Source organism: Vicia villosa, unplaced genomic scaffold (assembly GCF_029867415.1).
Source record: "Vicia villosa cultivar HV-30 ecotype Madison, WI unplaced genomic scaffold, Vvil1.0 ctg.000418F_1_1, whole genome shotgun sequence".
NCBI classification, from domain to species: domain Eukaryota; kingdom Viridiplantae; phylum Streptophyta; class Magnoliopsida; order Fabales; family Fabaceae; genus Vicia; species Vicia villosa.
In genome coordinates, this window is record NW_026705196.1 from 350,865 (window position 1) to 365,549 (window position 14,685).

General features: G+C 32.5%; 1 protein-coding gene across 1 annotated transcript; it reads left to right on the top strand.

Moving 5' to 3' along the window:
• The first annotated feature begins 7,412 nt into the window (after positions 1-7,412).
• LOC131627997 (probable hexosyltransferase MUCI70) lies at positions 7,413-12,822 on the top strand. Its single transcript, XM_058898862.1, has 9 exons — positions 7,413-8,129; positions 8,861-9,151; positions 9,278-9,491; positions 9,863-9,972; positions 10,058-10,257; positions 10,958-11,061; positions 11,559-11,749; positions 11,866-12,065; positions 12,417-12,822. Exons 1-9 carry the CDS (start codon positions 7,880-7,882, stop codon positions 12,609-12,611), a joined length of 1,755 nt encoding a protein of 584 aa, XP_058754845.1. The 5' UTR covers positions 7,413-7,879; the 3' UTR covers positions 12,612-12,822.
• Positions 12,823-14,685: the final 1,863 nt, after the last annotated feature.

Sequence of the window (14,685 nt, forward strand, 5' to 3'; positions counted from 1 at the left end):
AAAAAAAAAGAGGATTAATGTGGATAAAAATTGAAACTTTCTTTCTCTTGTTGAAATGATTGCAGAATGGGATCCTGACATACAAATTTTTCTGGACGTATTAAGAATAATGAAATTCATTATCATTATCTTAGTTATAAGATTCAAAATGAATTGATTAACATGTTAGGTAATGAAGTCAAAAGTGCAATAGTCGAAAAAATCAAAGAAGCAAAATATTTTTCTGTGATTTTTGATTGTACTCCTGATGTAAGTTATCAAGAACAAATGACTCTCATTATACACTGTGTGAAGGTTTCTACAAGTCCAATAAGAATTGAAGAATTTTTTGAAGAATTTTTTAAAGTCTATGACACAACAGGTCAAGGATTATTTGAAGAATTACAAAAATGTATTAGAAACTCTTGGTCTAGATACTAATAATGTGAAAGGACAAGGATGTGATAATGGATCAAACATGAAAGGTAAATACCAAGGTGTACAAAGAAAATTATTAGATGTTAACCTAGAGCATTATGCACAACATGTGGTTGTCATAGCCTCAGCTTGACACTTTGTGATATTGCAAATTCTTGTACTAAAGCTAAAATATTTTTTGGAGTGTTACAACGTATTTATAATGTATTTTCTCATTTGACAAAACGTTGAAATTTCTTAGAGACAATGTGAAAAGTTTAACTATTAAACCATTGTCACAAGCACATTGAGAAAGTCATATGAATAGTGTATATACAATTAAATCTCAAACTTTAGATGTAAGAGAAGTACTACTTCAACTAGCTGAACAAGATAATGATCCCAAAATTAAGAGTGAAGCCTAATCTTTAGCAACTCATGGAATTGAAAACTTTGAATTTTTAGTTGCTATGATTATTTGGTTTGAATTGTTAACTGCTGTTAATGAAGTTAGGAAAAGTTTGCAACAAAAAAGAGACATGTGTATTGATGTGGCTATAGAACTAGTAAAAAGTTTGATCTAAGTATTTGAAAAAATATAGAGAAGAAGAAGAAGAATAAGTCTCTTTATAATGGTTTATGTTTTGATGTAGTATAAATATTTATTCAAAGATCCATACTTGTATTCATTTTGCACAATGTTAAATGAAAATGTGTTTTTTATCCAATTATTTCTTTTATCCTTGTGCATTTATTGTTACAAAAATTATAGGGGCATCACTCTTTTGATTCGCCCAAGGCACCCAAATTCGTAGGACCGGCCCTGATTTAGACTGAGCATCCACATATACTATTGAATCTTAATGCTATCATATTAGTTAATAAATTGAGATATCATTTATTACATAATATGATTGATTTCACGATGTTGATTTAGATATAAACAACGAACATAGAGCAATAAGTGGTAATATAAATTTCTGGTTAGAAATGCATATTAATGATCAAGATAATACATGAATATCGGACAATGAAATCTAACCCCCAACAAGCTTGCTCGTGTGTCAAAACTAAATTCTTATTTACCGTTATTTCAATACTCAGTTTGCAACCCTTTCCTTAAAATCATGAAAACTATTGAACAACTTTAAAAATTGTACTAGTATCTATGAGGACGATAATCTGCATATGTACTCTTGTTGCTACGACAACATAATATTGTTGTTATCGGGAATTGACTTTAGAGTTTACAAAGCATTGTGATCGTTTTTATCATTTTAAGTAATCATGTTCATAACTTTTCATATTTGTGCATGTTGTATTTTATTTTTCGACTAACCTACTAAAAGTTATTGGCTAGTTTTGATACAATTTGTTTATGCGAGTTAAAACTCCTGAAGATCAACTCTTGTTTGATCCCGATATTGAAAGAACCACACGTAGAAACAACAAAAAACTTGAAAAGCATGAAATGACTAAGCATAGGAAAATTGCATACTGCGAATTATGTAACAGAGATAATTCAACTGGATTTTGTCCATGGGACGAAGAAAAAGTAAACTATGTTAACAATCAACAGAGACCATGACAATACCAGAATAATAACTTTCAGTAGGAAAATAATTACAACCAATGATGGAGATCAGAAGAAGGTTCGTCCAACTGACAACCGTATCATAACTATACTCAAGCTCATCCTCAACAAGATAAATCATCAAAATTGGACACATTGAACCAGTTCATACAAATGTCGATTTTCAACCAAAAGAATACATATGCTTCTATCAAGAATATAGAAACACAATTTGGTCATGTTGTTAAGCACATATCAAATCAACCAAAAGGGCACTACACAATTGTAAGAATTATAAGCAACAAGACAAAGAATAATAACAAAGAAAAATAAAAAGTTGTTGATTCCAGAGAAAAACAGAAGGAAAATGAAAAATAAACCGAAGAGGAATATAATAAAGTGAAAGAAAAAGAGTTTAAAAAGCATGAAGAGAAAATTAGAAAATCAGGGAATAAAAAGGTAAAATGAAGCAACCACCAACTCCAAGCCTCCCTTGCCCACGTGTTCCAACAAAAAAGGACAAAGAAAGACAATATGCAAGGTTTTTGGATACTTTCAAGTCTCTGTAGATAAACATACCATTCTCCAAAGCCTTAGAACAAACGCCTACATATGCAAAGTTTATGAAGAAAATCTTGACGAAGAAGAGAAGATACACTAATGATGATACCATCCAATTGGAAGCAAGTTGTAATACAATTATTCAAAGAACTCTTCCACAAAAAGCAAATGATTCGAGAAGAGTTACATTGCTAGTTACCATAAGCAATGTTAGTGTGGGAAAATTGCTCATTGACTTGGTCGCAAGCATCAACCTTATACCTTTATCAATCATTAGGAAAATTGGTGATCTTGAGCTGAAGCAAACAAGAATGACTTTGCAACTGGGAGATAGATTAATAAAAAGTCCATTAGGAATAATAGAAGATGTGTTACTAAAAGTGAAAAAAAATTCCTATTTCCAATCAATTTTGTGGTTATGGATATTAAAGAAGATGATGACACGCCTCTAATTTGAGGAAGACTCTTCATGAAGGTAGCACAAATGATGATCAATATTAATAACATACAAATGAATGTTAGAGTAAAGATTAGGAGGTGAGTTTTAACCTATTTGAAGCCAGGAAACATTTGCATCTTCTAAAAAACCATAAAAGTATTTATCATGTTGATCCTTGACACCCAAGTAGTTCCTTGATATATCAATTAGTTGCATAATTATTTGGCTAAACTTTGTCTTATGAGGAATAGGCCCCCCTCACCAATTGATGCTAGCGGAAATAATAAGATTCCTTAAGACATCTACTTCATATATACAAGCTTGTTAGAATGTCTCCATGCAACGCTGCATCAAATTTGTCCATATCATCTTGAGCAGATGAGGACATCTAACACAAAATCCAACTTCACAAAATTAAAATCTTTTTCTAAAATCTCTGGTAGTGGAGGAGATTATTGAGTTGCAGGTGGAATAAACTACTTTAAAAGAGTCTGAACTCGAAGGAAAAATGTTATGGAGGGATTGAAGGAAATTTGTTAACTAACTAAAGAAAATAAAAGCTCATAATGTAAATACTTATCCTTGATAATGGATCTCAGTCTGATATTAATCGACTGGGGACCCGAGATTTCCCCATTCTCTTTAGTGGTTAGCTAAGACGACTTCGCTCATTGTTTAGTCAAGGTTTCTCCGTTCAGAGGTTTTAACTTGGCACCCCCAAGTTGAACCTGACACCCCATATATTTTGATAATGCCAAAAATACCCCTGGTAAAAAATTGAACAAATTATCTTAATAAAATTTTCGGTAGGCACTTTAAAATTTTCTGATAGTTCAGTTGAAATTTTCGGTGAATGGCAATTTTTTCCAAAATTTTCAAATTTTACCATTTCATACTAGAAATTTAGCGCAAATATGAAATTTCTGGTATATCAGTAACTCAAAATTTTCAACGATCTAGATTTTGCCGACAATTTTATATGGTTGTGATTGCACCGATAGTTTTTTGTGGACCAGAATGAATCTAAAGTTGTATAAATAGGGTTCATTTGTTGTTGAGAGCATCATCTAAGAATGCATTTTCCTCAATTTTTTATTAAGGCAGAAGTTTACTTCAACGGAGATAAACTTCCTACTGAGTTCTGTCTTCCTGATGGCACCACATCTCTCGCCAACTTGACATCCAAGTTGAATGATTGTTGCCTGATACCGATAACAAAATGGTGAGAAAGATCGAGTTTCGTAAAGATTGAATTGATATTGATGGAAGAGTGAAATACAACTTTATTGAGTTGAAGACCGATGAAGATTTGACGGTCATGTGGAGATCATTTCGCCGTACGCGTAGGCCAACTAATGGGCCGATCGAGTTTGATGCGAAGATTTCAAGATTTGTCGACAACAGAATTAAGATGCTGAAACGTCCATAATCATCTGGTAGTGTCTATGTTTTTATGCTTCATTATTTTTAATTTATGTTTATTGTAATGTTTTAAGTTATGTTCATTTGCGAAACATGTAATCGACAAAATATTATGTAATAAAATGTACAGTGCTAAATAGTCAGTGTCACAACATGAACAGAATAAGTGAACAAATGTCAATTTCCAAGTTCCTAATCTAGTACTATCGAAAATTATAAAAATTTTAAAATTTTTGAACTATCGAAAATTATGAAATTTCTGGTACAGTTGGATTTAAAATTTTTTGAATATTCATAATTTCTAGTAAAATATTTCGAAAATTCCATAATTTATGTTAAAAACTTCAAAAAATTCCGTTATTTCTAGGAAAAACCCCAAACAAATTCCAAAATTTTCAGTTACTCACTTTTTCAATATTTTCCGGTAAATTCTATAAATTTTCGGTATCGCTGGAGAAATTTTGAAATTTGCGCAACTTTTAAGTGAATTTTAAAAATGTTGGATTTTTTTTGCGAGACTATTATAATCTTTTCATTGCATTTGAGGGGTACAAGGTACAATTTGGTGGTGACAAGTTAAAATCTCTTTTGTTGGCTTTAATCCACAAAGCAGGGCTTAAGGCGTCAAGATCTTAGCCGAACCAAGGTTCATAACACCTTGAGCTAGCTCTAGCATAATATTTGATATTGTATAAAAAAATCCAAGCTAGATCACATTATTTTGAAAAGATTGAAGTCCAGCCAGAAGCAAAATACAAGTTAAATATTATAGTCGTTATGCCACAAGAAAAATACAATCGCCATTACCTAAATAATGAACTAGTTGTTCCTATAGGACTAACACAATATTAGAAAAGTAACCTTGAAACAAACTTCTCATTAAGAAACTCATTATTCAAGGGCTAAACTTCCCATAACTAGCGGTAAGATAGAGATTGGAGAGTTAGGTGAAAGTAAACCATCATGCTTCATGTATTTTTCAATCACACCTAAACTAGAACCACACTATATGCAAGTACTAGTATATAAAGACAAATTTGAATTGGTTGGTTCTCTAAAAGCATTATCAACTTCATAGACTAATTAATGGTTTGGCTCAAAATTATTACTCCATCATAATGATGTGGGAAAAAATGATGTGAATCTTGTTTAACTTATGTTGTTGAAAAAGAGTACATTGCAATTAGAGTGAATACATCATATTTCAACTAAGCTCATGATTCTATTTCAGCTCAATAACTTTTTTTAAAGAGTAATACTCACTTAATATTATTATTATTATTTTGAAAATTTTACACTGATTTTATTAAAAAATTTATGATTATTTTTTAAAATTATTTTTCTTAATTTTTTTTAACATGTACAAGACAACTTGAATAATTTTATGAAGTGGATGAAAGTTATATATTTAGGTGATGCTTCTTCATTTCTTAAAGCAACATTTCTAAGCACATTTATTTTCTCTTTTTTCACTTTGTAGTTAACTTGTTATAATATCCTTTCCTTTAAACACAATTCACTTGCCATTACAATAACTTCATGTTAGGTGAGTTTTTGCAAATAAATTTTGTCTTTACTACCTCACATACAATTTGTCCACTACATCCTATCCACACCCCTCAACCACTTTAGAGTTTTCTTGAGCTAACATTTGATGAGTAAAATAATTAACCAACTAACATTTTATTTCTTTTTGTATTCTAAAATGTCAACATTTTATTTCTTTGTCCGAATTTTCTCTAAAAAAAAATCTTTATATTCTTACTTAGTTTTAAATTGGCATTTAAAATAATTATCTTCATATCATTAGATTATTTTTTTTATAAATATTAGTGAGAAATTTAGGTTGTCTGTTAAGACAACTAGTTGGTAACTATGTAAGGACATGCAATTACAGAAACAGAAGTGCACGTTCGAACCCGTAACATTTCACTAGGCTATTCATCTTTAATAGTTGACATTTTAAATATTAGGTTATTAGACCAAAAGAAAAAAGAGAAATCTATGTTATATGATAGAAGACAAACATTTATTACAATGAGATGCGAAAGAAATGATTAGTATAAGGAACCTATATAAAAGTTAAAACACGATGACACTAAGATAAGAAAATGTGAGTGTGCTTTTAAGTTGCGTGGGTATTACAAAGAGATTAATACATGGACATTTAATGTGATTGTACTGTACATAAACATGGTTTAAGACACAAGTTTGTTGGTCATCCGATTGTATATTGTCTTAATGCTGAAGAGAATAAACTTGTTTCTAATATGACATTGAACATGATTCAACCCAAAAATATACTATCCATTTTGAAAAGAAAAAGACTTGAAAATGTCATAAATAGTATGCAAGTATACAAAGTCGTCTCAAGTTTTTGGAAGCCCTGTGTAGGTTAGCTATAATTTAACTATAACAAAACAAATTGAAGTCCTATTTAATCACAACTTAACCTGTCAAATAATTAATGAGGCCCTAATTAGCTATAATTTAATCCTGAAAAATTTGAGGCCATGTGCGGTAGTCTGCCCTGCACGCTCTTAAAACGGCCCTGCAAGTATACAATGTTCACAACCAAAACAACAAGACGATAAGAGGTTCAAGATCTAATATACAACAATTGTTAAAATTATTAAATGATGATCATTATGTATATACGTACAAAATGTGTGAATATGAAAAAATTGTTCGAGATATATTTAGGGCTTATCTCGATTCGATGAAGTTAGTCAATGCATTTTCTACTATGTTGGTAATTGATCTAATATATAAGAATAAGAAGTACAAATTTCCTCTTTTAGAGATTGTTGGTGTTACTTCTGCAGAAATAACTTATTTAATTGACTCTATAATTTTTGAATGTAAGAAAGAAGATAATGTGATATGGACTTTGGAAGTGTGTTAGAAATTTGTTGAAACTCTACACCAAATTAAAAAAAAATAAAAATCATATTCCATATTTTTTTTTTGTGTTATTAAATTTGGGCTAAATGAAGGCCCATTAAAATGCAATGCAATTGATGCAAGCAAATTGCATTTGCATCTTGTGTTTTTGTTTGTCTCTATTCTCTCTTCCCTCCATTCACGCTACACCTCAATCCATCACCATCTCCTTCTTCCTCCCAATTCCCGATTTCAAACTCCACGCCCAGATTCCGTCCTCCTCCTAACCAACCAACCTTTTCCCCATCATCCTTCCCCGGAGTGGGACCCACTCCGATCAACTTTCCTTTTTTACCCCTCCAACCCACGCAAATGAATCGTGTCTCTCCCTTCTCAATCCTCGGCATCAAATGTAGCTCGCAGGGTTTCGAATTTCTGTAAAATGTGATACTTATAGCATAATTGTTAATCTTATTACACCGTTAGAATTTTGAATTTTGAATTTTGAAGTTATAGAGGTTGGAATTGTGGATTTATAGATTTGTTTGTTGTTGCTGTGGTTGTTGTTGATGGTGTGAAAAGGAGATGAAATTGAAAGGAGAGAGATGACTGGAGTGTCATTGGGCCTACGAACAGGTAGCTATGGTTCTCTGCAGTTGATTCAAAATGGAAACGGTTTGCAGCTTCCTGTGCTTGTTCGTAGACCTTCAAAGGCGCTCCTTTATAACCCTAAAGAGAAAGAAAGGGGTTGCCCTTATATTTGTCGCCACCTCGGACGCGGCAGGGTTGCTATGCTTCTCATGCTTCTATTTGGTCTTTTCATTTTTGTCTTTGGTTGCTTTACACTTTACAAAGGTTAGTTTAGTTTAGTTTAGTTTCTTAGTTACTCTTACATTCTTTCCTTCATAATCATGTATCTATTAGTTTATAGAGTTTAATGTATGTGCACAGCACAGAGCCGTCTCAAATTTTTTAGAGGCCCTGTGTAAGAAGTTGGAGTTACCTTTAGTTAAGTCGTGAATGTGTGTATGGAGATCCTTTTTACCATAATTAGTCGTGAAAAAGTGTGAGATCCTGTGGCGAAGGCCGCCTTGCATACCCTTATAGACGGCCCTGAATATGCACCAGGACTATATTATTCAATTATATTCATTGTTGCTAAATTGAAGATTGCTAATGTTATGTGATATGTTGTTTAGGACGCAATGTTGACAATTAGCGGTTATAGATGCTCTATAGCATTGTTGCATAGTATAATTTGAACAAATCTTCCATGATCTGCGATTGACAACACTGATCATATTTCATCAAATGGATTCTTTATGTTTGTCCAGATATTTTAGAGTGATATAACAAAATGATGCTACGATGAGATTTGATTGGTTTTATATGATGTGCCGTATATATTAAACTCTTACCTAGTTAGTTAGATTAGATTAGACTTGTTTTGTAATATTGGTTATGGCTTATAAGTTATGACATGCTTTGAAATGTCTTTTTTTTTGTGTGTGTGTAACTTTTTAAACTTTTGTTTATCAAATATCTATGTTTCATGGTGTATTTTTTGGTTTTGTGTTGAACTTCAGGTGGAAACATTACTAGTGAAATTGAAAATACACGATCTCATGCCATTAGTAGCTATGATTTTTTAGGCCTTGATGAAACAATAGAACCAAAGTTGATGGATAGTAGTTCTTCTAGAAAGACACCTGTAACAAGTAGGCATAAAAGTACATTCAGGGATCATCCTGTTTCCCATTTACGATCGTCATATAATTTGAAAGGAAAAATAGGATCTTCCTTTACTGCGGGACATTATTGTGACCATTTTGCATATCCTCCTCCACCGGCTGATAGAAGAAGAACTGGACCACGCCGTAAGTTTTGTTTTTCTTTTTCCAGTCGGATCTTGTTTTCAATTCTTAACTTACAAAACTGAATCTGTTTTGAATCTGTATCATTTTAGAATTCTGTTGATCTGGTTTTTACTCTTTCCCTTTCAGCATGTCCTGTATGCTATATGCCTGTGGAGAAAGCTATAGATAGTATGCCAAGTTCCCCATCAGAGTCTCCTATACTTCACACTCTCACATATGCGCATAACGAAAATATGTTTCCAATTGAACCAGAGGGTGGCTCTGATTTTGGTGGATACCCTACTCTGGAAGAAAGGGATGCTTCTTTTGATATAAAAGAGACCATGAAAGTGCATTGTGGGTTAGTTTATTTCTGTTAATTGTTTTAATTCTCTCAAAACTTGGAAAGTAATGTTCTTGAAAGAATTCATAATTTAGTTTCCCACTTTCCATTAGTGTCCTTTTAAGATTTTTTTTACAGAAATGGATTTGATGCAGTAAAAAAAAATTCTTGCAGTCATTGTATCTCAGTTGTTCGATAAAAGATAAGATGGTTAGTATTTCGAGTTTGCGTTTTAAACCCAATTTGGTGAAGTAGAGACATGAGACATGTCTTATCCGTCGAGATGTAGTGACTGCAGGGATTTTTTACTGCACAGAATCTGGGTTCAATACTCAATGCATTTTTAATACCTGTTATTGCATTTCTTGGCTGACATACACTCTTGTCAGATTTGTCAAAGGAAGCAGACCTGGCCGCCAGACTGGGTTTGATTTTGATGAGGAAGATCTCTTAGAGTTGGATCAGTACCATGATATCATTGTTGCGTCTGCCATATTTGGTATGATTTATGACTGATTATGTTCTATATTTGCTTTTTTGTCTTTTGTTTTCTGTTTCTCATAGCTCCATCCAATATATATCAGGAAACTATGATGTAATACAGCAGCCCAGGAACATCAGTAGAGAAGCAAGAAGAAACATTCCTTTCTATATGTTTATTGACGAAGAGACAGAAATGTATATGAGAAATGCTAGTATTTTGGATAGCAGCAGGAGAGTTGGATTGTGGAGAATCATTGTTGTCCGGAATATTCCATATGCTGATTCTAGGCGTAATGGAAAGGTTAATTGCTTACTCTTTGCTTACTCGTTATTAGAACATCAATAACGTGATTTATTGAAATCTAATACTATTTTTGACCTCTATAATGTATTTCTTAACACTCTTCTTTCTGAATTACATCTGTTTTTCTGATTTGATCTCAGAACTTTTTTCTTTCTACATTTATCTTGATGCTGTTTGAATTTCACTTTAATCCGTGTAACAATTGTACTTGATTAATTGAGCTTTTATTATCTTTTTCCAAAATCCAAATTAATTGCTGAGTTTGATTTTGGTGCTTCCTACCAATATGAACCATGTAGTATAATAAAATGGGTTTTTTTTCCAAGGGCTGCTTGCATTTTGGCGTGGAAGGATCTGAATCATGTATGTCTTTGTTAATCCAGTGCATGAAGTGAGGCTTGAGGCTTCAATGCATAAAACTTACAAAATTTATTTGTTGATTTATCTTCTAATATTTGAAATCTAATAGAAACATAGTAGGAAAGGTGGAAGCAAAAGGGTGTTAATCAGTTGAAATAATTATACAAGAAAGAACCGAGTTATTGATTTTATGAAGTATTAACAATTTGCTTTTTTAATATATTAACAAATAACAATCAAATTTGTAACCTATTGAAGTATGATAGTGTTTTTGTCTTGCTCCCTATAAAGATTGTGGAACTTATTATGAATTATGATGCCTCTGAACATATTGCAGATTCCAAAACTTCTTCTTCACAGAATCTTCCCCAATATTCGATATTCAATTTGGATTGATGGGAAGCTTGAGCTCGTTGTTGACCCATATCAAGTTCTTGAAAGGTAAAATGTGCTCTCTTTTTCAATATATTTTTCTTCATATTTTTATTCCCTTTGTATGGGAGAGAGGCAATTTTCTATTAACTGTCATTTATACTTTAGAGTTGAAATTAGTATTCCTTGACAAGTAATAAATATTCTAATATCAGGCATACTCTTTAGAGGATTCATTTTTGATTAATTACTAAATAACTTTCGGCTTAGATTTACATGATTTATAGATTTTATTTACTATTTTCAACTTTGTGATACTTGTGCGCACATCCTTTACAATTTGGCTTCAAGTTTGACTCTTTTCTTGGTATTTTCTATGAAAGTTTTGAAGATTTCTTATTGCATAAAACAGACTTCGATTTCTTTTTATAGTTATGATGATCAAGTTATATAACCCTCTGCCTTTGGTGCAATACAAGTAATTGCTTACTTAGCCAAGTTACATAGAAGAATTTCTGATAGTATCAGTAATATGTTCATTGTCACCGCCTGTTTTTTATATCCAGGTTCTTGTGGCGCCCAAATGCTACATTTGCCATTTCAAGACACTATAGACGCTTTGATGTCTTTGTCGAGGCTGAGGCTAATAAAGTAGCAGGAAAATATGAAAATGCTTCCATTGATCGCCAAGTCCAATTTTATCAATACCACGATGGTTTAACTCATTATTCTAGGGCTAAACTTCCCATAACTAGTGGTAAGAACAATCTCAATATTTAACATGCCTATTCTTGCAAAATAGGTTATGTTCGGAGAGATGTGCTTGTGCTTGCATATAATACTCCACTTTAAATGTGCCTTGTGCCTCTGCAGATGTTCCTGAAGGTTGTGTTATCATTAGAGAACACATTCCAATTACAAATCTGTTTACCTGCTTATGGTTCAATGAAGTCGATCGCTTTACTTCCAGGGATCAATTAAGCTTTTCCACAGTAAGAGACAAAATAATGGCAAAAGTTGATTGGAGTATCGATATGTTTTTGGATTGTGAAAGGCGAAACTTTGTGATACAGGTTAGTTTTTAGTTGATGCCATTTTTAGAAATACAAATCTGCCTCGTTTTCAATCTGTTTCCTATATTTAAAGCTTTGTACATGAAACAGGGTTCCACTGTTTTCCATACAATTTTTATGCAAACACCAGGTGGCCTTCTCATAAATATAAGGGAAAACCGAAATTGGAAACAAAAAAAGTTATTGATCAGTCTTTTATATTTCATGGGCAAAACTTTGAAAAAAGAAAATATTGATTAATGCTAACCATTTTTCTCTCACGAGATTGGCTAATGTCTAAAACAGTGTAAATTTTGTGCATTTGTTCTTTTGAAAGGAAGAATTTTGATGTTGGTTTGCGATAAATTTCAGGCTTACCATAGAGATGTATTGGAGAACATGCCTCCTCCTCCAGTCATAATCAGTCGTTTCAATCCACCTTCTTCCTATACTACTAACAAGCCACTGATGAAGAAGAATCCTAGGCGCGGAAGAGGAGATAGGAGATCAGGTTCTAGGCGTCATCGTAAAGTAGTAGACAATTTTCTTATGAACTCAGGGTTCTAAATTGTAAATGCATTCTTTGTTTGAAATTATACATCAAGGAGCTCTGAACAACTGATACCATTTCAAAAATGTTGCTCCCTTTTTATGCTTTATTTTGTAAATATTTGTCTTTGACAAGATCCTTGCTTACTTTTTTCAAAGGGGAAAGAGAAAAGGGAGAAAGAAATGGGTTCTCAGTTGTGCATTTTGCACACAATACAATTTGTATTCATTAGTTATCATAGTTTTTTTAATCTTCATTTATACTTGCAAATTTTATCCATGAAGGAACATTCAGGTGTTATTATGTCTCAAGATTATCTAAAATAGAAATAGACATTGAATTGGTGAGATCTGAGTCCCTCAAATATTTCAAAAAAAAAAAAAAATCTAAATATTTCAAACACTCATATTCGTTTTTGTTTAATTTTTCTAAATTTTTTGAAATCGAATGTGATGCATGAATGTAAGACAGAAAATTCTCAGAGGGATTCCGACTTAGGACCTTTTGAACCTGAGAACCTTCTCACTTCAGAGGACTAACTGGTTTAAAGTAAATGTTTTAGTTTCAGAAGAGGTTTTGCTGATTTTTTTCTACTTCACATGCTACACAAAGAACTTCTGAGTGATAATGAGATCTAACAAACCCTTAATAAGTTTTAACTTGCTAAATTTGGAGATTAATCTCTAGTTAGCATGATCTAACCTTCTGTGCCAGATCTATTTTTCATCACTCACTGATAGAAGGTAAAGTACCTACTGATCAGCCAATTCAGAGAAATTAATTTTATAAGCATTGCCTTTTCTTCTACCTTTGAACACTAAGGACTTGCCAGATTTATTCATGACTATACAAAATTGACTAATTCTTAATAGGTTATCTTTTAGTCCATCAACTAACCAGACATTATTAATAAAAATGGAGGAATTACCACTAATACATGTGCTAATTATCTTTCCTTTTTTGTTTCCTCCAAACCCCATATTTCCTCCCTCTTTCAAAGTTATGGTTTGGAACATATGCTTTTCTTATGTCATATGCCGTGAGCAGACACTGTCTAGGTACCATGAGTGCTGCTTTACGTCTCCCATGAAGCATATTTGTTGCAAAATTAATTTCATATTTAGGTACCTATAATCTTGTGGGTCCTTTAAGGTTAGTTCTAAAAGGCTTCTTTTGACTTTGTACTTTTGCTTTCATATAGCAAGGCTTGGGATCATTCAAGACTTTTAGTTTAATTTTTTTTCATTGAATTTATCTTAGTCTTAGGTTGTGAACCTTTCAGAACCTTAAACTCGGTTGTCTTAGGTTCTAACCTGTTCATGACCTTGACTTCTGATTCCTTGGTTCTAGTCTTCTCAGAACCTTTGACTTCTGAGTTCTTGGTTCTGGTCTGTTCAGAACCTTTGCCTTCTGAGTCCTTGGTTTTGGTTTCTTCAGAACCTTTGAGGTACTAGGTTCTGAGTTGTTCAGAACTTTGGACTCTTCATCTTTTGGTTCTAACTGGTTCACAACCTCTGCCTTATTAGCAACTGGTACAAAATGAGAATATAACCCTTTCTTAGTAGAGCTAGAGAAATAAGGTTCCATTGGTTTGTTCAAGGTTCCCATCCTTGGATTATTAGGTTTTTGTAAAGAACCAATGTCTTCTCCTTTGCTCTTGCTAATACCACAAATCATGGAAGCAAGTTTTGTCCTGTTAAAGCCACTTATAATAAACTCCTGAAGAGCAAGTTCATGCTCATCTGGGGGTTAATCAGACACCTTTTCAATTTGACTTTTTTCTAAATCATTATATTAATTTAATATATTTTAATTCTTTTTTTTCTTCAAAATCTTCATGTGTTTGGATTTTTCTTGACAACGCTCCATAAGGTCTTGAATTAATATAATTAAACCAGAACTATAAAGGTTAGAAAATACCTCATCTTCTTCTTTAGAATTTGAACTATAATCTAAGCTAGAAGATGTTAGAGCCATTAAATCCATATTGGCTTCTTCTTCATCAGACTCCTCTTCTTTGTCAAGTTCATCCCATGTTGCCATGAAACTCTTCTTGACTTTGTTTCTACTGTTGTCCTTCTAGAAGCTTCC